The sequence below is a fragment of the Gobius niger genome, assembly GCF_951799975.1.
Source record: "Gobius niger genome assembly, chromosome: 21".
Classification (NCBI taxonomy): Eukaryota; Metazoa; Chordata; class Actinopteri; order Gobiiformes; family Gobiidae; genus Gobius; species Gobius niger.
This window is the reverse complement of record NC_136872.1, coordinates 12,986,833-13,010,364: the sequence shown is the minus strand read 5'-3', so window position 1 is coordinate 13,010,364 and position 23,532 is coordinate 12,986,833. Positions and strand designations below refer to the sequence as shown.

The 23,532-nt window shown below is 41.7% G+C and overlaps 1 protein-coding gene across 10 annotated transcripts in view; it reads left to right on the top strand.

The window, feature by feature from the left end:
- LOC306980835 (adhesion G protein-coupled receptor L3) overlaps nucleotides 1-23,532 on the top strand; it is a 220,246-nt gene that overhangs the window by 160,767 nt on the left and 35,947 nt on the right. For all 10 annotated transcript variants that reach the window (XM_079580323.1, XM_079580320.1, XM_079580319.1 and 7 more), the window contains exons 11-13: nucleotides 6,408-6,530; nucleotides 8,291-8,496; nucleotides 12,076-12,252. In XM_079580323.1, coding sequence (XP_079436449.1) covers nucleotides 6,408-6,530; nucleotides 8,291-8,496; nucleotides 12,076-12,252 — 506 coding nt within the window. The remainder of the gene's footprint in view (nucleotides 1-6,407; nucleotides 6,531-8,290; nucleotides 8,497-12,075; nucleotides 12,253-23,532) is intronic.

Sequence of the window (23,532 nt, the reverse complement as noted above, 5' to 3'; positions counted from 1 at the left end):
AAGAAAAACAAGAATACACGGATAATACCATATATAATTTTGTCAGAGCCTGATGTTGAAGTATTAAACTGTACCATTTGATATATCCGTGATGCCATACAATTAGCTCAGCCTTGTGTAAATTGCGCATCTTAAATGCCGAGCTTGCTTTCCTGGCGCTCTTTTAATGAGTTTGCTTTCATTTCGCCCGAGTAAACCAGTTTGGATGATCATTCCTCCGACAGCAGCGTCTCAGCAACAGGTTGCCGTCTCAGCATGTCTCCTCATTTTGATCAATTATGACATTTAGACAATTAGCCTCTCCAGATGACGAATACTGGCCCTTCTCCTGTGCTATTTTCCTGCTCGTATTGCTTTTATGGTACTTTAAGTGTTTCATTCAGCTCGAGCCAGCCTGTTTTATGGGGTCACAGAGTTCACAGTGGAGATATCGATTTGGGCGCTCCAGTATTGACGCTTCAGCTCTGCGGGCTGACGAACCAGTGTGAAGGTCAGTGGATTAATGGCTTCTCCTCGGCTGGAGGTGAGGTTTAACGGGGGATGCTTACGACTGATAGCTGTAAACGGATGATTATTGTCAATGATTGTGTTGATATTGGTGTCCGTTACTAAGGCGTGGTCAGGGGATTCAGATGACGGGAAATCGTGGCTGCATGATTAAAGAGACTCGATGCAAGTTGGTCATTTCTATGCTCACTACTGCCACCTCAGGTCTTCCACGTCACTGCAGTTTCCATATTAAGCTCGTGCATGACGGCACTTTGGACCCGGCTTAACACCTTTTTGAGTGACAGTGCAGGATTTTAGAGGCAGTTGTGGTGAACAGGTCTGAGCTCATTTTCCACATTATTATGTTGCTGGAACATGTAGGGGGAGGAAAATACTTCATATTAACATTTTAAACTCCGTATAGTCCCTTTAAAGTGATAGTCTGGAAGTCTAAATGTTTTAAAAATGTTATCAATTGTGCAAAATTGACCACCTGGTTTTGCATTTTGATGTGAAGTATGTATTAATATACCTAAATAATTTTTTGTGAAGTCCCTCCTTCCAAGATTTCTGCAGCTAATCAGAGTCTAGTATCCTCCCGCGTTGACCAATGAGACGAGCTTTCCCTGTGAACCAGCCAGTCAGGTCCAATCAGGATCGTTTACTTTAAAATTCTGTTCCTGCTCTCATATTGCAAACTAAGAAGGGCTTTCTGGTCCAAGAGCGGAAGTGTTTACTTTCACATTTCACCCTATGTCTCCTCACTTTGCAAACTTACAGACTATCACTTTAAGGTGAGTCACTGCAGGTGACGAGAGAAAGACAATGTCAATTCAAAAATGCTGCTGTAGAATGCTGACATAAATCTAAGAGAATTGACTCTGTGCATAAGTTCAAATCATAACAATGCTGCCCAAGAAGTGACTTCCTGTTTCGATCCGGCACGCCAAAATAAAAGCACACAGCTCGTCCCATTGATTAGTTCAGCAGGTACTTGCAACAGTACAAGAATATAATTAAATACACACATTTTAAGTGTTTGGTCTGTTAAAGTTAGGCAGAAAAGAAGTTGAACTAATGAATAAGATGGTGCTTTTATTTTGGCGTGCTGGATCGAAACAGGAAGTCACTTCTTGGGCGGCGTTGTTGTGATTTTAAGTTATGCACAGAGTCAAATATTATGTAAATCTGAATAATGAAAAAAAAAATGCTTCAAAATGTTATGTTACAGACTGGAAAATTGTCTGCAGGTGAGGATGTTCTTGTCACAATGTAATAATGTAGTTCTGATGGCTAAAACAAATTACAAGGCCCAAATCGCTTCCCTCCTCCCCTAGAGACACTTCAAGATTAAACACATTGTTTATTCATTGGCAGTATGCTTCGCTTTGTATCAGCTCTGTTAAAACCAAAACCTATGGGAAAAGAAGATTAGGTTCAAAAATAACGTTATGATGAATTGCCCACTCCTGAGTGAATTCGGCTGCCATGGCAACCTAAAATATAGGTCTGCTGATTTAAAAGGAAGCCGGGAATTAATAAAATGGATTTTATTGTATCTGGCACACAATTCATCTGGGTATTAAGGAGCTCGTTTGGAAACAGGGACGGGAGCGATGGCGGCTGCAAGCGGCGGCACAATCGGAGTGAGTTGCTTTTTTATTTTTCTTTACAGCTGGCGGTGGTAGTCTGGTTAATTATGTGCTGGTGACATGTTTACTGGGTCTTATCTCCCCTGTTTGCGTGGCTTATTTTTTTGCAGCCGGTCGGCTTTTGTTGGCTCCTGCAATCCCTCACGCCATGCAGGGCAGTTAAATGAGGACAAGGAGCCCCATTAAACGCCAGTAATCACTGCAGAGGCTAATGATTGATGTTTCATGTTTGAAAGGCATGGAAATGCACAAGTACATGACTTGGAGGGAGTTTGCGGTAAAACCACAAATGTATGTGAAGGTTTTGGGGATGTAAGATGCAAGGATGGATGCAAGGACACATCACTTTTATCCATTATCTGTTTGTTCCTTCATCAAAAAATATCCACCTGGAGAAGTCTCCCCATTCACACAGTTTTGAGTCATCCTTTTCATTTTGGTCATTTCTTCTTCTACTGCTGAAGTCGTTCTGAACATTTCTGTGCTCAGTGTGTGTTTAGCAAAGCACCCTGGACATGACAACCATGAACTTCCTAGGATTGTTTACATTTCATTCCCACTATTCATTCAGTCAATCATTCAGTCAACTTTATTTATAGAGCGCTTTTCATACAGAATTGTTGCGCAAAGTGCTTTACAGATTGAAAACAATGTCCACCCACCCCTGCAATAACAATAACAATAATAACTCATACTCACCCCACGCCCCTCCCCATAGACACACACAGGCACACACCCCAACGCGATAAGAAAATGGACGTAGGGCTGAGTCTGGGTACAGATGAACCAGGTAAGAAAACACCATCAGAGGAGCCGTCTGCACCGGGGGCAACACATCAGCCACAGCCACAGGGCACTGCCACAGGGCACTGCCACAGGGCACTGTCACCGGGCGCCCAGAAGAGGGGGCTCAGAGACACCACACCTCCATCCAAGGAACCAAGGACAGCACCCAGAAACACTGGAGATTACTAAAGTAATATAAAACAATATTTACAAATCAGAACATTAAATAACATTAAAAAAGTGCAAATAAGATAAGACATCAAATATAAAACAAACAAAAATGTAATAAAATAAGGTAATTATAATAATGAATATATATATATATACTGTATATATATATATATAAATCCGCTAAGAGCTAAGCTAAAGGTGGGTCTTGAGTCTGCTCTTAATACCTACAGCATAATGAAATCCTGACCAGCCCAGTGCCTCTTTTATTACGGTCTGTTCCTTATATACATATACACGCCCACACATTAGTTTGAAATGTTTAATATAATTTTAGCGCTCCCCTCTTTGCTCTTCACTATAACGTGAAAATCTTACTAAGTGCAATAATGAAGGACGAATAAGAAAACAGGTTATAGATAAGTGTTATCTCCCCATAGAACGTCATAATGAAACAACGGTGTCAAAAGAATCCAATAATGTGGTTTAGACATGTGTGGGGAAAAAAATGCACAGTCACTTTGCCATCAAGGGTTTTCTATTCAGCTTAGCCAAAAAGACAATCCAGATGCTTTGTGCAGACGATACAGACCAACACTGGTGGTCATAATGTTATGGCTGATCCAGAAGAGCGCTCCTCTATCCCGGCTTTAGCCTCTAGCAGATAATAAGATCCTTTACTTTCAGAAGCTCGACATTTCCTCCGCCATTGTGTCTGTGTTTGTGTTTACACGTCACACCATCTTCCCTTTGTCTGCCGCAAGTGTGCAACCGCTCTCTCTCCACTCGCGGCGTGATAATCTCACCAAAAGATTCCTGCCGATTAGCTTGTTATTTAAACCAGGGCTTTGAAGGTATTGCCTTCAGGTCCAACATCTACCACGGCATCAAAGAAATTCCCCAAAGCCCCGTCATAAGCTCTTTTACACAACTGCGTGGGGAAAAGCAGCAAGGGGGGGAGAAAAAAACACTTCCTCTATTGAAAACCGTGGATCTAGGGAAATCGCCAGCTATCCCGGGTATTGTCTTTGCTAAGTTCAATGGGAGTGTATGGCCAGCACCCTGTGGCCTTTTGCAGATGGAGAGACAGCACAGTCTCAACACAAAGGCGGGTTGGAGAGGAAAAGCGTGAATTGTTATGAGAACAGATACGAAAAGGGATGAGCTGTTCATTGGCACTAACCTTTATCAAAGTCTGATGTGTCATAGCCGGCTGACATCAGATCATCGGCTGAATGCTTTATGGGGCTTAATGATGGTTGCACTTCCTCACACCTGATGCAGAGGTGTCGCGAGATGAGAGCGCTGCCAATTTCTGCGTACCGAGTATATTATTAAATATTATGGCAATGCAGGGGATGCTTGGACGATGATGGTTTATTACAGAAAAGTCAAAATAAAGTTGAGTTTCGATGTTTTTTATTCTTTCTTTGTTTCTTTTTACTGAAACCATTTCATAAAGAGTCACCTTGGCAACTGTATGCATCCGTCTTTGCATGGAGAAAAACTGGTCGCGCTTCCCAAATTCAAATCAGGACTTAAATCTGGCAAATAACAATATAGTGTCTATACTATATCGACTTATCATTGAGTAAATGACACATAAATAATACAATATTTATTGTCTGTACATGAAAGGGACTAGATGCAAGTTGGTCATTTTTATACTCACTACTGCCACCTCAGGTCTTACGCGTAACTGCAGGTTCTATATTAAGCACATGCATGACTGCACCCGAAGTGACAACTTTTTGAGTGACAGTGCAGGATTTTAGAGGAACTTGTGGTGAACTTACAGGTCTGAGCTCATTCTACACATTAGGACACGGCTGGAACATGTAGGGGGAGGAAAATACTTACTTTTTAAAATTTTAAACTCTTAGCTCCCACCTGAACTGAGCACATTTTCTCCAGTATGACTTTACCCAGAGCTTAAAGCTCCTTGAAAAAAGTGTCAAAATGGCAACAAAAATAAGACAAAAACGAGGATGAAAATGCAACAAAAGAGCGACGCAAACGGGAGAAACAATTGATGAAAAATGAGACAAGGGAGCGACAGAAAAGTGACACAAATGCAACAAAAGGAAACAATTGATGACCAAAAAAGTGACGATGATGCAGCAGCAACGCAACAAAAAAGATCTGTTGAGATGAGTTTTGTTGGTCTTAGCTTTCAAATGAGGGGTTGCTCTGGCCTATAGGCTGTAACCTTTTAGATGTGGGTATAGGCGGGGGCTAAGACGTTAACTTGCCTTTTTTCCCCCTTTTGTCTAATGTAATACTTAAGTAATATTTATTTATTTATTTATTATAGCTTTTCTGTCATTTTTAAGCGCTAGTTAGTTTCAGTGGTGTCAAAACGTCTTCAATAATATTGTAATTCGTGATATTTTCCTGCCTGTATCAAACTTTTGTTATCATGACACTCCTAGCATCACATTTTTTGTATTCCGTATCACATTTTCCACTGAAAATGAATTATAAAATGGATTAAAATATTACTCTTATTGACATTTTCACAACAGGCATAGCTGACCTTGGCCCATCACATTCAAGAAATCAGATTTGTTGGTCATTATTCTTCCGAATGAGTTTCACAAAAAAGGAAGTGAGCAGAATAATGAAATGTTGTTCTGAGGCTGTAAATCCATTTATAGCCACGATAATCACTATGAGAGCTATATCTTCTTTGTATACACTGACATTTTCCAGTCTATTGGCCACAATGAATCAGTGGAAAACTCCATAAATGCCATTGGAGTTAACATGACATTTAGCGATGCCTAAAATCCATGCACGTCACGGCTACTTGAGATTAGAGCTGCTTTATTAGACTGAACTGTATCTTATCATAATAACTTTGCTACAATGGGCTTTATTTCTGCCAGGCTTCTATCTGCTGCTAATATTCCGTCTGCTTTATGACCAGAGTCTATGAACCGTACATTTCCTTGCGGCACAACATTGGGATATTGAACTGTGGCAAATGTAATGTTCGCCTCCTATTCTCTCTTTGCACTTCAATAGAAAACTCCTGAGCATCCCTGAAACTGAATAGAAGATAATATATGTTATATTCCAGGGAAGTACATTGTTAATCAAAAAAAACACTCTTCCATTCGACAGTATGTTGTTTCAGCATCTCCAGCAAATATGTTTTTCTCCACAGTTTGCAAATTGCATGATTCACATTTGACCGACTGACCTCAGGAGTTATTTGTTGCATTCGGGTTTTCCCACACACAGATGTTTGCTTCCATCCCAAACGTATCGATTAAAACATGTTTGCATGGGTTTGGTGTGTGTTTACAGAGCTTGAAGTTGCGAGGATGAGCACAGATGGGAATTTGCCTGATCTGAAGTTTCCACAGACGGGAGGACAAGGCAATTCTATCCACCTCTCTGCCAACACACTCAAGCAACATGGAAGAAATGGTGAGAAATCTTTGGAAAACGTTTGCCAGTATTGTACAATGTTTTCTGTTATTTTTTTCTCCCCGCACTGGAGTTCCACACGGCGCTGTTTTTGATTCACTCTTTTTTTTTTTCTCGTCCATTCCTTTCTACAACATGTCACGAGCAAAAAACATAAACATATTTCTAGCCCACCTGTGCAGCACCGTTTTTCGTAGAAAGCCATTTTGCCAAAAATGTGTACCACTTTAAAGGTGCACTATGCGACTTTATATGTGAAAATAAAAGTTGATATTTGTGTGTGTTTGACCTTGTCGTGACCCAGCGGCTGTGTGAGTGGTCAGCGTGGCACCTTTGCTTTCCGTCACAGTGGTCTCTAGGACGCTCCGGGCTCAATTGTTTAGAAGGTTTTCATTTCTGACGGAGCCTCTCACCAGAAAACCTACAAAGCAACTGATCCTGGAGCATTGTAGAGACCACCGTGATCAAAATTCAAGGGGTCATGCTACATACTCATACAGCCTCTGGGTCACTACAATGTCAAATAGGCAGAAATATAAAAAAAAAAAAAAAATTGAAGCTTTATTTTAATATTAGACATGTTAATGATATTCTATTGTTCCAGGGAAAGTAAATAGCCCTTTTGCTTCTCTCAAAATTGTTTTTGTATATATATGTATATACAGTATGTCCCCTATATTTACATATTTACAGCCTCTAATTACCGTAGCTACAATATATCTTTGTAGAACTGAATAAAACAGCACTTTGATCTTTTCACCAGTCAATGAATACAAAGCTGGCCATAAAAAATATATTCATGCGCTCTTCTCTAAACTGTAAACGAGGCAGTTAAGACACAAGGCATAGCTATATTCAGGAGGCCATTTTTAGACTTTATTACCAACTCATGCAAATCAGAATGGACTCCCGCTGCGCCCGCTGCCTCTCTGCTGGATGACTAACTCTGTGTCCAGCCGCGCCCGGGACGATCATTATACCGGGGCAGCGGATATTTCCACCCTCATCCACTACTGTAGCACCCAGATTGTTTTCTTTTCATCTGAGTGAGTGATCTCGGCCGCGGCGGGAGGGATCTTTCCTTTGTATGTGTGCTCAAAAGTGAGGCGGCAGGAGGTTAGCGCGGTGTGAATGTGCAGAGAAAACGAAATTATTCACAAGAAAAAGCCTGGCTCTTTGTCGGCGGCAATGGAGGAGTGATAACTGCAATTGCTGGTGATGAATTGAAATGGCTGTTTATTTCGCTTTGTGAGTGTTTTTTGTATCCTTGACATCAACTTGTTCTGGTTAAAAGCAGAGCAATGATTGAAAGTTTGTGTCGCACACCAAAAGGAATGATCTCGGTGTGGAATAACACACTGTTGATCAAATGTTTCACACAGTTTTAGGCCCTTGCTGGGACGTGTTTTCTGTAATTAGAATTGGTGTTCCACAGGGGACAGTTCTTGACCTGCTCTTGTTTTTCTCTACACAGTTAACCTCAAATATGAAATGCTTGTCTTTGTAAAATAATGTACACCTTCATGTGTCATGTAATATAAAATCCTTGCAAATCTTTGACATCTTTCTTTGATTGATTGCCGTGAAGAAAAAGAGAGAAATGTTAAGACTTTTGGGGACATTTTGCAATCACGCACATAAAAGAAGAAGCTATATTGGTTCTTGGTTGCTGTTGCTGAGTATATTTGATACCTATGACCTTGGTGCTGCACTAAACTCTTTCAGTGAGTGTTGAACTAAACAGGTCTGTCATTTCGCAGGTGAGATCCGCATCGCCTTCGTCTTATACAAACACATAGGAGGCTACTTGTCGACGGAGAATGCAAGCATGAAGCTGGGCAATGAAGCAATGGCCACCAACTACTCCGTCATCGTCAACTCCCCAGTCATCACCGCTGCCATCAACAAGGACTCCAACAAAGTCTACCTCTCGGACCCTGTTATTTTTACCATCAGACATCTGCAGGTAATTTGTTTCTAGAAATTGATTGGTTGGTCACACAATAATATCTGTTATGACGACTGCAGCACACTAAGTAATCAGAGGGGAATTACATAGGCCACGGTCCATGGCTCAGTTTCAGCTAGCATGAAGAAACTTTTGCTCACTTTTAAAATTAATCCTTTGGGCTATGACTGTAATGACAGGACTATAGGCTTCCCAGGTCAATTTCTACTCTACCGTTTTATCGCTAAGATTGTGGAATAAATATATAAACAATATGTGTCAACTCAGTCATACTACATATTACATTCTTTATAAGGAATCTGAATTTACTTAACATATTGCCGTTCAACGCTCCTGCAGCCATGTTGTTTACAAATACCAAAGGGCTCCGCTATCCTCCCCCTTATACAGTACCTCAGTGCATCTCCCAGTTTCGTCTGCGCACGTTGCCCTCAGCGATTATCATTGATGCCGGCCAAACCACGGGAGAATTGCGGCGCGGTCTCAGGAGTACAAGAGGCCTGGGAGGAAGAGACAGAAATAGAACTCCGGGGGATATACAGGGGGTAAAAAGGACGGCGGCTCATGAGTGTCAAAATTAAACTGCGAGAAAATGTCAAGGGGCAAGGTCAGCGCCGTTATTGCAGTGAGTCACCTTTTCTTAAGTGTGAATTGTAATTCAGGGTAGATATTATGATATTATCATTTTTATGGTCGCTGTTTTATTTTCCCCGCTAAGACATTCAAGGAATTTTGTCGAGTCTCCAATAATAAGTGTCTAAAGCTTAAAACAGGACTGAACGAACAATCCCTGTCACTGGCCAATGTTATATGTACACAGTGAACAGTGAAAAATAATTGCCGCAATAATTGTCACAGAAATTTCAATCGATATTTTTTTGTGCTGCCCACTGTATAATTAATCTTATATTTAATATTTACAAGACTGGCTTCCACTATTAATTGAACTACATTAGGCATGGAATTGACATTTTGGTAGCCTGCTGCATCGAATCAAACGCTCCCCACTCTCTGGTAAAGCGATAACCAATCAGAGGTGGTATTAAAGAAACTCTAATTAACTGATCTCGGCGCTCCCAGCGTGGTGCGGGCTGCAGGCGAGAGTGGTTTATGGATTCTGAAGGGATATATCCGTTTAATTTGAATTTTATTGGAGCATAATGCCTATTATTCTCTCAAACCGCAAGCATAATATTTGGATTAAATGCAGGGTTTAATGTGGAGAGAGGGAAGGAAATGAAATGCCTCAAAATGACAAGCATTCAAGGCCTTTAAAGTGTTATTTCATAAAGTGCGGTTCTTGAGTGTTGTTTAATACAGGAGCAGGCTGGTTTTTATTCCACTCGGGGTTCACGTCGGGGGAAAAGCACTATCTGGGGAATACGAAAAAGCATAACGTCAGCCCCCTCGCATAAAGTTTTGGGCCAAATTGATATACAATAGTCACATTTATATAGTGCCTTTTTCTTCCTGCTTTAGGCACTCAAAGCACTTTATATCAAGGAACCGCTCACCCATCCACTTTCTCATTCATACACCAGTGTACACAGACACTGGAGGCGAGGTGGGTGGAGTGTCTTGCCCAAGGACACAACAACAGTGTGCACCTGTGGGATTCGAGCCGCTCTACTTTTTGCACCACTGTCACCCCAAATAGTATTATATTTCTTAATTTTCAACACACCGATACCGTTTTTATTTTCATTGTTCATCGATATTCATCCTTAGGTATTGGTTTTGTGTAAATTCCACAAAATTGTCAAGGCAAAAAAACAACAAGAACATACCTGTGGATGCTGTTGAGTGTTAGTATTGGCCCGATCCAGATACTGGTGTGGTTCGGGATGTGGTTGATGTATTTAAGACACATTTTTTGGACATCATTAAGCATCTTTATTTTTCACAGTGCAGTTGCGAAGTAATGAGCAATAAAGAATGTCCTTGTCCTTGGATCAGTTTGGTGACACTTGTCAACACTTGACTTAACTTTCCTTTAAGTCCCTGCATGGACTGGTGCATCTCCGGTTATTACCATTTCATTTTAGTTTTATCACGTGCATATACCCCATATATTGCAATGACATTTCGCCCTCCTCTGCAAAGCCCCATTTTCGCCAGCATCTCTGTTTAATCTTTTTGCCCTAATCACTTGGTTTTGGATCATTGTTCCTCTGCCGAAGATGACGCCGTTTCGAAGTTATTGTTTCGCTTCCCCGGCTCGCCACGTAATGGGCCCAATTAAAGCCATTAATGGGACAGAGGGTCATCCCATCTCCTCACCGTGGCATTTTTTACAGTACGTTTGGCGTGTGAAGGGTAAACCCACTCAGCGGCAAATTTACATTCACAGAGGATGAACCTTATTAGACTAATTACCTCACACAAAGTGTGAAATGGTAGCAACTGAAGCTCCTTTTACTGTTTATAGTACGGGGAAGCTCTTAACCTTGGAAGATGTGTACAACAAAGGCAAAGCAGGCGGGTGACTGTCCCCTCCCTTTTTGTTTTTCGAGCCACAAAGTAATTGGGCTCAAGAGAAATGGCGTTTGATGTATCTATTTATCAGCAGTTATGTGTCACCGCGCTGGGTCCATAGTGTGTCGATGCCTTAAATAAAATGGCTGGAGACCAAGCGGGAAGGCGGCGGAGGTAGCGCACATTAAACGCCGAGGCGGTCCATTGTCAAACAGTGGAAGTTAAAGACCAAGGTCGACGGGCAAAGTGTTTGAAAAGTAGCATGGGGGCGGCTTGGTGCTGCATAACTATGAAGCCACCTGCTAGTATGCATACAGAACTGAAATAATGTGTGGAATGACTTTGCTCACATTGCGTTTCCGCTGTGTAGTTTGTGAGTATAAAAGGTCAAAAAATAATCAGTTCAATTTTGTTCAAAACTCCACGTAAACAACACTTAACATGTTGCTTACTTTCAGTGTTGACTTGATTATCAATAGAGGGGCAATAACTACCGAAGGTATGGTAGTGCAATATGTTTTTAACCTCTTCTCAACTGGAGCTTACAGCCTCATTGACTTTCAAAACTGATCTAAGACTTTGCCTCAGTTTTTCATCATATTTTTTCCGTTTTTGTTGCTTTTGTCGCCCGTTTTGTGGCGTTCTCATTCTCACTTGCGTCTTTTAGGTTTTTTTTTAGTTTTAGTCACTTTATTACGGCTTTTTTGGTTGTCTTGGCTGTTGCTTTTTCATCACTTCTTTGACGCTTTTTGTTTTGCGTTTTTGTTGCTTCTTTGTCGCCTGTTTTGCTGTGTTTTCATCCTCATTTAGAAGAACACGAAGAAGAAGAACACAAAGTAGAAGAACACGAAGAAGAAGAACACATCTAGTTTTTGTCGCTATTTTGACACTTTTTTTTCAAGAAGCTTTTAGATTTGGGTCAAGTCAAACTGTGCTCTCTTAAAGTGAGGGTTAAGAGATAAACAAAACGTAAAATGACCAAAGTATCTTCTACGACATGATACTACCGCAACTACAAGACTACTACTGCTTCTACTTTCTGTAAATATATACATCCTAAGCTGTGTACATTTCAGTCATTCTTGTTTGTCGTCCCAACAGCAATCGGAGGAAAACTTCAACCCCAACTGTTCTTTCTGGAGTTACTCGAAGAAGACCATGACTGGATTCTGGTCTACACAGGACTGCAGACTCCTGGGCACCAACCGAACCCACACCACCTGCTCGTGCACGCACCTCACCAACTTCGCTGTCCTGATGGCACATGTGGACGTCAAGGTACAGTGTGTCTGCGAATTTATCTGCATCACACCACCCTAAATATACAGCAATAGCGCCTTTTACAACAGTTTGAGGTCAGCTACAGCTCTGAGCCATGAGTCAGTGGAGTTATTTTCAGTGCCTCAGTTTCAAATACTGCGCTTTCAAAAGTCATTAAAACTCTCTCAAGCGCCTGTGTGTTTTCACCAATAAATGTACTTGTGTTGCTTGAAATATTATGCGTCGCTAATTGACATAGCTAAAATGTGGCAACCAGAACTGTTTCTGTGAAGGGATAATTACAGAATAGATAGACATTGGCTGGGAATATGTTACAAATGGTGCGATTGAAGGCTCGAGAATTGCTGGACAAGTAGTGGGTGCCTCAGATGGTGGCAGACGGCGTCGTTATTTCCGCAGAAGTTTGAGGCGCTCGGTGCTGACTGCGCGGACCACTTCTCCCTATCTGATATGGCATCTGTCTCTCAATAGCCTCAGTCGAAAGAGAAGGAGGGAGGGAGGGAATCCACGTCCCAGTTGGCCTCAGTCCACAAAACCGCTAAGTTCCTCTATTGGACATTCTCAGTACAGTCTGTTGAAAGCATGCAACAGTCACATTTTTGGATTTGTGAAATGAAAGATGTTTTTTTTGTATTTTTTTTTTTTTGGGAGGGGGGTATTGTTGGGCTAGGGAAAACCGTTGCTAAGAGTGGTTTGCCGATGTGATTTTTTCTTTTCTTTTTTTGCCCTGCGGTGAACTGGGAAAGGCATAGAGCTGGGGCTAGAGTAGAATAGGCAGTGGATAATGGCAGCCTTCACACTGAAGAGGCTAAGTGTCAGGAGGGGGAATAAAGCGCTTTTTTGTCGAGCTAGTTCTTAAGATTGAACTTACAGTGGGTTTTTTTTGTTGTTTTTTTGCTTTGTGGATGCTGTGGACATTATATACTGCACCTCTGACTTGATGTGTCTCTGTTTACTCTTAGCAAAACGATTATGCTAAATTATGAGCTATTGTTTTTCACCACTTGCATCATGCATTTATTTATTCTATTCATTGGGTGATCTGTTTACGCAGTATGGCTTTAACTAGCAGTGATGGTGAAGTACTTTTTCAATATTTTACTTTTTTTTGTCCATATTAAAAGAAATTCAAGGTCTACTTTTCATTGAATGCAGAATTTCCAGCTCCGCTTCTATCTTCCGCTCACTCACTCCTGAACTTGTCAAATTGGAATTTGGAAAATCCTTCTTTATTTGACAGCCCTTCTCTTTGTTTATGAGAAAGTAGTGAATGGTGGCAGAGCTGGAGTGCACAAAGTCAGAAAGAAGAAGGAGAAGGGAAAAAAAAAAAAACATAAATTGACTGGACCGGTTTGTGTCTCCATGGAAACAGGACATACCTCTACTCGTGTCGGCATTGTTCGCAGTGATTACCCTCACTGCAACCGATTATATTTTAACCTTGTTTATTTCTCTGTAGTGTCTTAGAAAAGGTAAACAACTACTCATAAATAGTCATAGCAGTAATTACTTTTTTTCCCCCTTTGGAAGACTAAGGCGAGAAAATCTTTTATCTTGCTGCTATGTTTTGCTGCATGGATGTCAGAGGCTCGCCAGGGTAACATGGTACATTTTTTATATTTTAATTTTAATAAGCTGCCATATTGTCATCGTTGGAACATGTTTACTTTTGCATTATTGTGGCATTCAACAAAAAACGAAGCACACATTAGAAGTGACAAGCCGGGTACATATTTTGAGGCATGTTTTAATTGTTTAGACAAGTGCTCGTGTTAGATTCATTAGGTCACCTCATTAATGTCATTAGATAGTTTGCTGGGATGCACATTTACAGAAATGGACTTTAATGCGGATGAAATGATCTGTTTTTAATGAGAATAATTTATTTTCTTCAGTATCACAGAATGGGTCTGGGGATCCATACTATGGCCTGTGGGCCAAACGCACCCCTTGAACGTCGTTTTGCTGGCCCAGAGGAATGGTCCTAATTGCCATAGCTGAACGCATGCTGAGCTGGAACAAGTCATCACCAGTATATGGCCTTCCACTTCAGACATGTAGCCAATGGGCCATTAGTACCACATTTTATTGCATTATGACATGTAAAGGCAGCTTTGATACATACTTCGAATGAAAACAACACCAGGCAAAACACTTCAAAACCTTTGGCCTATGTGTCCATTTAAGCCAACATTATTTTTATTAAAGGTGCATCATGGAACTTTTTATGCTGAAAAACAAACTTGATATTTGTGCGTAATTGATCTTTTAGTGACCCAGTGGTTTGCATGGCGCCTTTACTTTCAATCACGCGGCCTCTACAACGCACCAGGATCAATTGTTTTACAGGTTTTCTGGTTAGCAGTGAAAGCCTACCAGAAAATCTCAAAACAATTCATCCTGGAGCATCATAGAGGCCGCTGTGATGGAAAGTAAAGGCGCCTCGCTAACCACTGGGTCACTAAAAGGTCGAAAACTCAGTAGTAAAAAGTTTTTTTCCCCACATAAAAAAAAAGTTCCATAATGCATCTTTAAATTTCGATTAACTGCTTTGCCAAAACTGAGCAGGACACAAAGCCCTCGGCACAGCTGGCCCTGCCTTTGTGGAGTATGCACGGAATTTTACAGCAGCCAGGAGAGTATGGATAGGCCCATGGGCAGCAAGCTGAAATAAAAGTTGTATTGTATTTTTATTTCATTTTATTTTTGAAGCGCCTGTAGGGCCTGCACACTGTCTGTGTTTATGCTGCGCTGAGTGTATAGCTTAGCGTAGCGTTAGCTGCGATCTCCGTCTGCCCCTGGCGCCTGACTCCTGACTCCTGTCGAAATCAGCTGTACTGCACATACAAAATATATCGTGTCTACAGCGGTATTAAAAATTCACACCACAGTCCATAATGCACCAGTGTCATGAGAAATACGTTCAAGTATTGGAGACAAAACCATTGGGAACGGCTGAATCTAATACACTTCTTTTGTGGCACTTTCATCATACAGCATATCAGACACGATCACCATTTTCTACAAGTTTGCCGCTGTTTTTGTTTTCGTTGTGTTTATTTATTTCCTCGAGATGATATTTGCTGTGGGTTGAAACAAGGTGAATCTGCCTACATGCATCCCCCCATGCCCCTGCTGCTCGGAAACCTTTGAACGCCAGAGCATGGCATACAACACTATTAGAAAGTCAGAACAGAGGAAAAACTCCAAAGACACGTCGCATCGGGATTAATTATTTTTGATTTCCGTTTCCAAATCATTTCCAATTTGCATTTTATAGGCACTTGATAAACTATGCGCAAATAGCCAGATATGTTTAAAGCTTAGGGTCCTATTTTTCTTGAGGTTCTGTCCTTCTTTAAACTCATAAATTATGTCTGAAAATCGAGTTTGGAATGAAGTCAACAAGTGCAGCTCAGGTAGTGCCTTTGAAAACTTCAGACAAGGGCATTTGAAGTCGCTTGTCTCCCGATTCGAGATTTTGTTTTCTCAGTTTGAAAGGAAAAAAGGGCTCATGACTGGAGTTGCCTTTAGCTGTAGAAACAAATTAAAACCAGCAATCAGCATCTGTGAGTGGGAGATTATTGGTCTGTTTTGTATTGAAATGATTGCAAGCAGGGCTGGGTGCCCTTTGATGTGACTTTGCTGAAGAGAAGATAGATCATTTTTACCTGAGGAGCTCCAAGTGCTAAGCCACAGGTCGTCTGGTGATTAAGTGTGCTCAGAAAGTATCGGAAATAGATTTGCTCCGCTTGATATCGAAAGGCAAGCGTTGGATCTGGTCAGGAATTTGACGAATGGGGGTTTCTCTGAATGCAATCATTTGACCCTCGAATGGATGTGAGAGCAGTGCCAAGACTAGGTAATATCCAAATCCTGTTAAAAGTGTGGATATGAGGGCACTACAAGTTTCACGAAAAGTAAATATGCCGTAGAATTTGCTCGTGCTTCACAGCTAGAAGGTCCCGGGTTCGATTCCCACCTGGACAGGGCCTTTCTGTGTGGAGTTTGCATGTTCTCCCCGTTTCTGCGTAGGTTTCCTCCGGGTTCCTCGGTTTCCCCTACCACTATAAACATGTACAATGGGCCAGGGTGAATGAGAGTGTGCTTGAGAGTGTGTGTGTGGCGTGTTTACATGCATGAGTCCCATGTGTGTTCATTAACATGCACTGTCCCGACCAAATAAACACATACAAAAAAATTGGTTAACCTCTTAACCCCCACCTCAACCGAGCACATTTTCTCCAGTTTTACCCAAATCTAATCTGAAAGCAAAAAGATGAAAAATGAGGATGAAAATGCAAGAAAAGAGCAACCAAAAAATGACAAAAACCCAACAAAAAAGGCGAATTTAGATGAGTTTTGTAGGTCTTAGCTTTCAAATAAGGTGCTACACAGGCCTTTAGGCTGTCAACTCCTGGCGGGAAGCTTTTATATTTGGGTAAAGCTGAACTAGAGAAAATGCACTGGGTTAAGGCAGGGATTAAGGGGTTAATTGTCATTGTCAACAAAAATGTAAACATAAACAACTTTACATAAAATGTTTTGTAATGCTGAAAGGAGGATCTTTGTACATCTTAGTGGTCGGAGAAACCAGAGCACCCGGAGGAAAGCTACACAGACACAGGGAGAACATGTAAACACAGACACTGACAGGTCCTGTCCGGCCGGGGATCAAACCTGGGGCCTTTGTGCACCATTCAAGATATTATTGCCTTCAAAATTAGATAAAAAAATCTATATTAATGAAATATGTCAGTGTTTCTCAAAACATTTGTTGTTCAAATCGAGGACGAATGTACTAAATGTGTATTTATCTCTAGATTACTTTTTGTAGTTCAAGAAATAGCAGTATCTGATTTTGACTCATCTTATCTGAACAGTGTTACAACTAATTAGTCTTTTACACAAATTATGCCAGACACTACAATCGTCATTACGGCAAATGTCGTCAGTTATTCAAGAAACAGTAATAATTGTGATCCCGTTGGCGTTGGAAGCCGCTTTTCAAAGCGCGACCTCTTTGTTGATGCAAGAAGCCCGCGCTTGCACATTAGTTATGTCCACTATTTCATCAGAGCCAGTTCAAAGTGTATTTCGCAGATCCCTGAATGGCCCGTGCTCATTTGACCTCCCAAGGCTCCTTATTGAGCCATTTCCCTTTATTTAAGCCCTCCATTTGCCCAGATCGCCGGAGGGTAGTTGGATTGAGAAAGAAATCTTTTTTAAATATGGCTAAAGGACAAGTACAAGTTCAAGAAATATAGACCTTCTGTTGCTTCCGTCTCGCGGCCGTTATTTAGGCAGCGGATGTGTTTGAAGACAGGCCCCGGAGAGACATTAAGCGACTGGAAAGTGCCTCTATTCCCGGAAGAGCGACAGTGAGTGTAAATCCGCCGCATTTCGTACCCGTTGATGGCGGTGATATTTGGCTAGCATTCATCACTGTCTTTGAAGAACATCTCTTGCGCTGACACCATCTCGAGGAAAATGTGAAGCGAAAGGACAGTCAAGGTTGGTTTGGTGGAGACAAGTCTATTTATATATGTTCAAAGCCCATATATTAACCGCCGTATAGCAACTGCCCACAGAGAAGCTATCGTAAGTTACTGTACGACGACATTAGGCCTATCATCTCTTCTTACTGGCAGGAATATCTCCTATATGTGCTCCTCCCATCACCCTACACTTCATAAATCCACCCTCGTAGCTTCAGTGAACCTCCACTAAAGGCCACAACCCTCTCTGCCCCTCGCCGGCTGTATTTCATGACTCAAAGGCCAGTGCTGCAGGCGTAGATGGGAGATTTATGCATTTTAATTGGATTGGCTCCGTGGCCCCCATGCTGAGAGCGCTTCTTTGAGGTATAAAGGACTGACGTTATGTTTTTTGCTCCGACCACTTCACCCCGTGGTTCTGGAGGAGTGGTTCAAGAGGTGCTGGTTCTGGACCCTAGGATTTCATGCTAATCAAGGCTCTATGATATGATGTTAAACTTATTTGATAATGTTACATAAAGTGTAGTGAGCGCTCTATTTTAAAATTCAGTTGTTTCTGTGAAAAGCTTTGAAGCTTAGTGTGTTTAGATTTTATTTTCTATATAGAATTATTCACAATCACAACATCTACAAACATCCTCCAAAAATAAATATATCATCACACCTATAAACATTTAAGATTTGATCATTGAATCAGAATTTATGTTGAAAACTGTTTTAAAGGTGCACTATGCGACTTTTTTTTATAACAAAAAGTTAATATTCGTGTGTATTTAACCTTTCAGTGATGGCTGCTTGGGTAGTAGCATCATACCTTTATTTACCATCCCGGTGGCCTCTAAGACGCTCTATGATCAATTGTTTTTAGGATTTCTGGTACCTCTTCACTGCTGATCGAACCGTCTCCATGGTTACGCATACATTTCATTCCGAAAACCTACCAGAAATCCGAAAATTTTTTAAAATAAAATGGATCCTGAAGCATCATAGGCGCCACCGGGATGAATAGTAAAGGCGCTTCGCTAACCGCTGTTGTGGATTTTCTTACTCAATCTAAAGAAAAAGCTGAAGTATTGTCTTATCAAGTATGAGCTTTATTACGCATGCGGAGAAATACACACAGAGTCAGTCCATGGTAAGTTCTGGGGAGCAAGCTCTCTGACCCAGCTTTATAGGTAAAGGCAACACAGCAGGACAGCAGGATACAGACTGGGATGGTAGTGCAATAGGAGGTCGGTGGAAGGAGCAGACCTTTTGGTCTATTGTCTTAGGTGCGAGAGGAGCCTAGGGGGGAGGAAGGAGGAAGCCGGTTTTCTGGGCATTGATTAAAAGCCCAGCGGGACACCAGACACAGAAGCTACTCTGTGTATTCTCACTACAGCAGCTTGCTTTTGTGGTAACTAGCTAACTAACTAAGCTTGTCACAACACCACCCATACAGCTACTGGGTCACTGAAAGGTCAAATACCCACTAATAGTGAACCTTTAAAGCAGTACTATGTAACTCATGCCCCTAGAGGCCATAAGCGCCACTGCAGGTGTTGTAGGATGTTTTTTTTACTCATTAATTGTCCGTGAGAGTAAATTATTATTGTGACATCTTGCCACTTCCTTGTTGTCATTGCAGTCTTTGCTGTACATAGCAGTTACTCAATAAGTGTCCTTTATTTTCAAGTTACACACATAAATGTAGCCGAATACCACTCGCTAATGCCAGCCCCTTAGGTTTGGAGTGCAGTTCTCTCGGACCTGACCGCTCCAGTGGCCAGAGACCATATATTGTGCTCTGTGCGCAGAGATCATGGGCAAAGTCAATCTCCCCGGGCATCCATCTGGAATGAAAAATATGTGCGCTTAAGAAATAAAAGAAAAACGTAGTCGGTCGAGAGGGATTGGAAGACAAATCGAGAGGGGTGCGGTCTAAGTAACGTGGATGCGGTATGACTCTGCTGCCCTTGCGACACAGCCAGTGAATTTTAAAACAATTTACGCGGACCTACTTTGAAGAGCGCTGCATGGATTTCTTTCACGCTGGCTCGTCTGTGCGAGGTGAGGCGCAGAGGCCGCGCAGATCGCATCATTTGCCATTCTGCTTGGACAAAAACCCTGCATTAAGGTACCTTTTTAAGGGAGACTTTGGACTTTCCCCCAGAACAAAGAAATCATTGCACAGTAAATCTATCACCTGGTTGTAGATACACCCCCTGCCCTCTTGCACTATAGCTTTGTCTAGTTTCTCGCTCCTACTCCCCGTTGGAAGAGAGTGATGGATAGAGCATGCATCCTGCTGCACGGATCGCTAGCCCAGGAGACCCCCACAATGCAATACTGCCAGTGCCACCCGCGTCAATACCACAGCCATGTAATGAATGGAAAATAGCCTGGCTGCACACCCACAAAGCGCGCCTGCATCAGGAGAAACTGTGGCTTCCTTCTGCGCTTGCCACGCACAGCTGCGCACAAAAGTCGCAAGTTCAAACTGTATTGTGCACAGAAGGATTGTCGCACACACTTTGTACAGCCAATCTCCCAGCACTTTTTTTTTTTTTTTTTTTAATTTGCACACTATCAGACCCTCACACTCAACTCTCAGATGTCGGATCTCCCCGTGGCTCATCAGACGGGACAATCAGACGGAGACCCTCCCCAGACACAAGGAGCACTGCGGCAGCGATTGCACCCCTTAATGATGAGCATCTGTTCCCCTCTCTGTGAGCATTAGCCGGGCTGCCTCCACTAAACAAGCCGTCACCTCATCCCCTACGTTTCCTCACTTAAACTGGTCTATGGGGGAGGGAGAGAGCTCTTCCTTATGCCCCCGCTAGGAAAATCCTGCTGACTTGCGCTTGGAAAATGATTTAAAGAGGTGCTTGTTTGAGAGACATATTAGACATATTGTTTGGATATTTTTTCAGTGTAAGCAAATATTTTCCCAAGGCTTTGCTCTATGCACACAAAGATCTGCGCACCATATATTACATGCTGGAGGCCCGGATGGTTTTAATATCACAACCCTAGGTACCTATAGTCTGTAGAGATATTGTGGCGCGACGTCATGTCATGTGGTGCGACTGTAGGGATAGAGGAAAAAATGCTAATTTGTGGATGGTATTAAAGAAAAGAAAAACTCTCAAAGACTAAAGAAAGTGGTCTCATCTCTCAGATCCAGGATTGTTATACATTTTTCAGAAGTAATGTCAAAAATAATTAAAAATAACAATAGCTTTTTCTTTTTTTGCATATAGCATACTTTGCAAAATGGGTTGCATCAAATACTGTATTCTAAAATGTATTTAAAGCAATACTAAGTAACTTGTTTACCTTAATATATCCTTTCGTAGTCCCTCTGGGGGTAATACAAGTGTTAATGAGATGATTGGGAGGTCTTTCATCTCCCCCTGGTGTCTCTGGCCAGAAAACCACAATTGCAACTTGACTGCCACTGGACCGGTGTGATGAAGCTAACAGGCTAACAGGCAAAGCTAACTGCGGGCTAGCGTCACTTTAAAAAGTATTTACAGCCAAGTTTGAGTGAAAACAATTATGTCCATTGTGTAATTGGATGTACAATATCCCTCTCTCCCTTCGCCTTTTCTGTCAGTGTAGTATTTACTCTCATGGACAATTAATAAGTTAAAAAACTGCAACATGCTACAACACCAGCAGTTGCGCTTATGGCCTCTAGGGCAAGAGTTACTTCATGATGCATGAAGTGATTTTGATATAAAGATATAGAATTTGGGATTTTTACTGTATAATCTTGCTGTCGAACCCCATGACAATTTTTCGTGATTGACTGAATTTATAGATTTTATCGGAAATAATTGATGTTTATGAAAAACAATACTGAAAATGTCACTGACCCATATAATTTGTTGTGTCAGGAGACCCAGAACCCCATTAGAAAAGCCCATCCATCCATTATTAAGAAGTGAGGGTGTTCGCCACTCATCCTGCTCTGCTGAAATGTGCAGCTGTACTGTCGGTCTGAGTATGACAGTTGTTTCCATGTGAACAGCAAATGTTCAGCAAAGTTCACCCGCTGTCTCCGGCGAAGCATGTTGTGTCATTGTGTCCTGTTGAAATGTTTCAGCAACGTTCAACTCCGGAGAAAGTTCAAGCCCAAGCCATTACCCTCCCAAGTTATTCCAAGAACCGCAGAGAACTACCTTACTCCGCCTCTCCGGCTTCTATGCAAATTCTTTTATTTGGGCACTCTAATTAATTGTCCATAAACTTAAATGACTCCTGTCTCTCTTCGAGTGTTTGACGCTCGTTAGCATTCAAACAACATGCCTCATTAGCATTCCAGCTATATTACCATTAGCGTTGAAGTGATCCAGTCCAACCCAAACGCTTTAACCAGATTGTCCCAGCAGGGGTGACAGCTTCAAGCAAGTCGGATAAATTCTTCTACTCCACCCACCATGTTTTTTAAATCAATGCCCAGAATGTTTAAAAAAAAAAAAAAAAAAACATGGGACAATTCCTTGGGGAAATTAGGGGCGCCACTCTACGAAGTGTTTGGACTTTGTAATTACGTTTTAAAGCAAGCTATGGTGACACACTGTGCTGTTTTACATGTAGGGGGAAAGGAGTGTTAGATCAAGACGACACGGCTTCTGCTGTCATGCTGAGAATATACCATCTGTTAAGGGACTCTTTTTTTTTTTCAAGGTTTCAAATGCCAAGACGCTCACCTTTCTCTTTCCATCAAGTGTCAGTCAATGTATATGTTTGTGAACTTTACATATTATGAGAAATCGTTAAGTCATATCATTTCTAGTTTTCACGATTGCACACAAGCTTCAAATAATCATTGTTTGTTATACCGTTGCAGGCTTGCTCTAATGCCTTGGCAGATGATTGTCACTCCATGCTTTTGAGCTGAATAGATGTGATTTTTCCACACCAGCATCACTGTTGGTTCTCCCATTGTAAAACCCAAACCCTTATCATCAGTCAAAAAGGCTGTCCAAAAACCGGCCGCAGCGGCAAATTAGTGTCTGAAAAGAGAAAATTATCTATAAAGCCGCAGTGAACGTTATCGAGCGTGTTGGCTTTGATTGCGTTCCCGTTGAACCGGTCCTACACACACCTGTGGCCTCTTTGGACTGCGCACTTTGTATTCCTTTTGTTGGCCGGGCCAGAATGGAACGTCGGGGGGGCATTTTGGATTGATTCACGCTGACTAATTTATGATTCATATCGGCCACCTGTGGCTCCCTGTGTACCGGCTTATTGAGGAGCTCAGAGAACATACCTCCAGGAAAGAAAGAGTCCTCCGGGGGGCGAGGTTTGAAAATATGATTCGGCTTCACGGTCATGCGTTTGGTCTTGCAACAACTGATTGCATTGTCTTTTATTTACAACTGTGTAAATAAGTAAAGTCTTCTTTCCTTTTCCTACGTTGTTATTGTGAACGAAAAAATATATCTCTTCCATTATTTCTATTTTTGCAATTTTAAAACACACACGCTCGCGACCACAGGCAAGTTACCAGGAACACTGTTTAAAAGTAGTGCTTGTTCACACAGCAGACGGTGACAGGTGCTGAGTCTCCAGCATAGTATTCTGCTGTCTCCTGACTCAAAGTTACCTCAGCCAAGCAGCTCAAACAGCATCTCACAGCGTCATGGAAAACCAATAAAAGAAAATAAGAGTGATTGTGTGATTGCTGCCATGTTTCCATCACTAATCCCCAAGGTATCGGTGGCTCTTCCGGAGGGTATTTTTAATTATTATTTTATTATATTTATTTGTTACCCCTTGAGTTAGT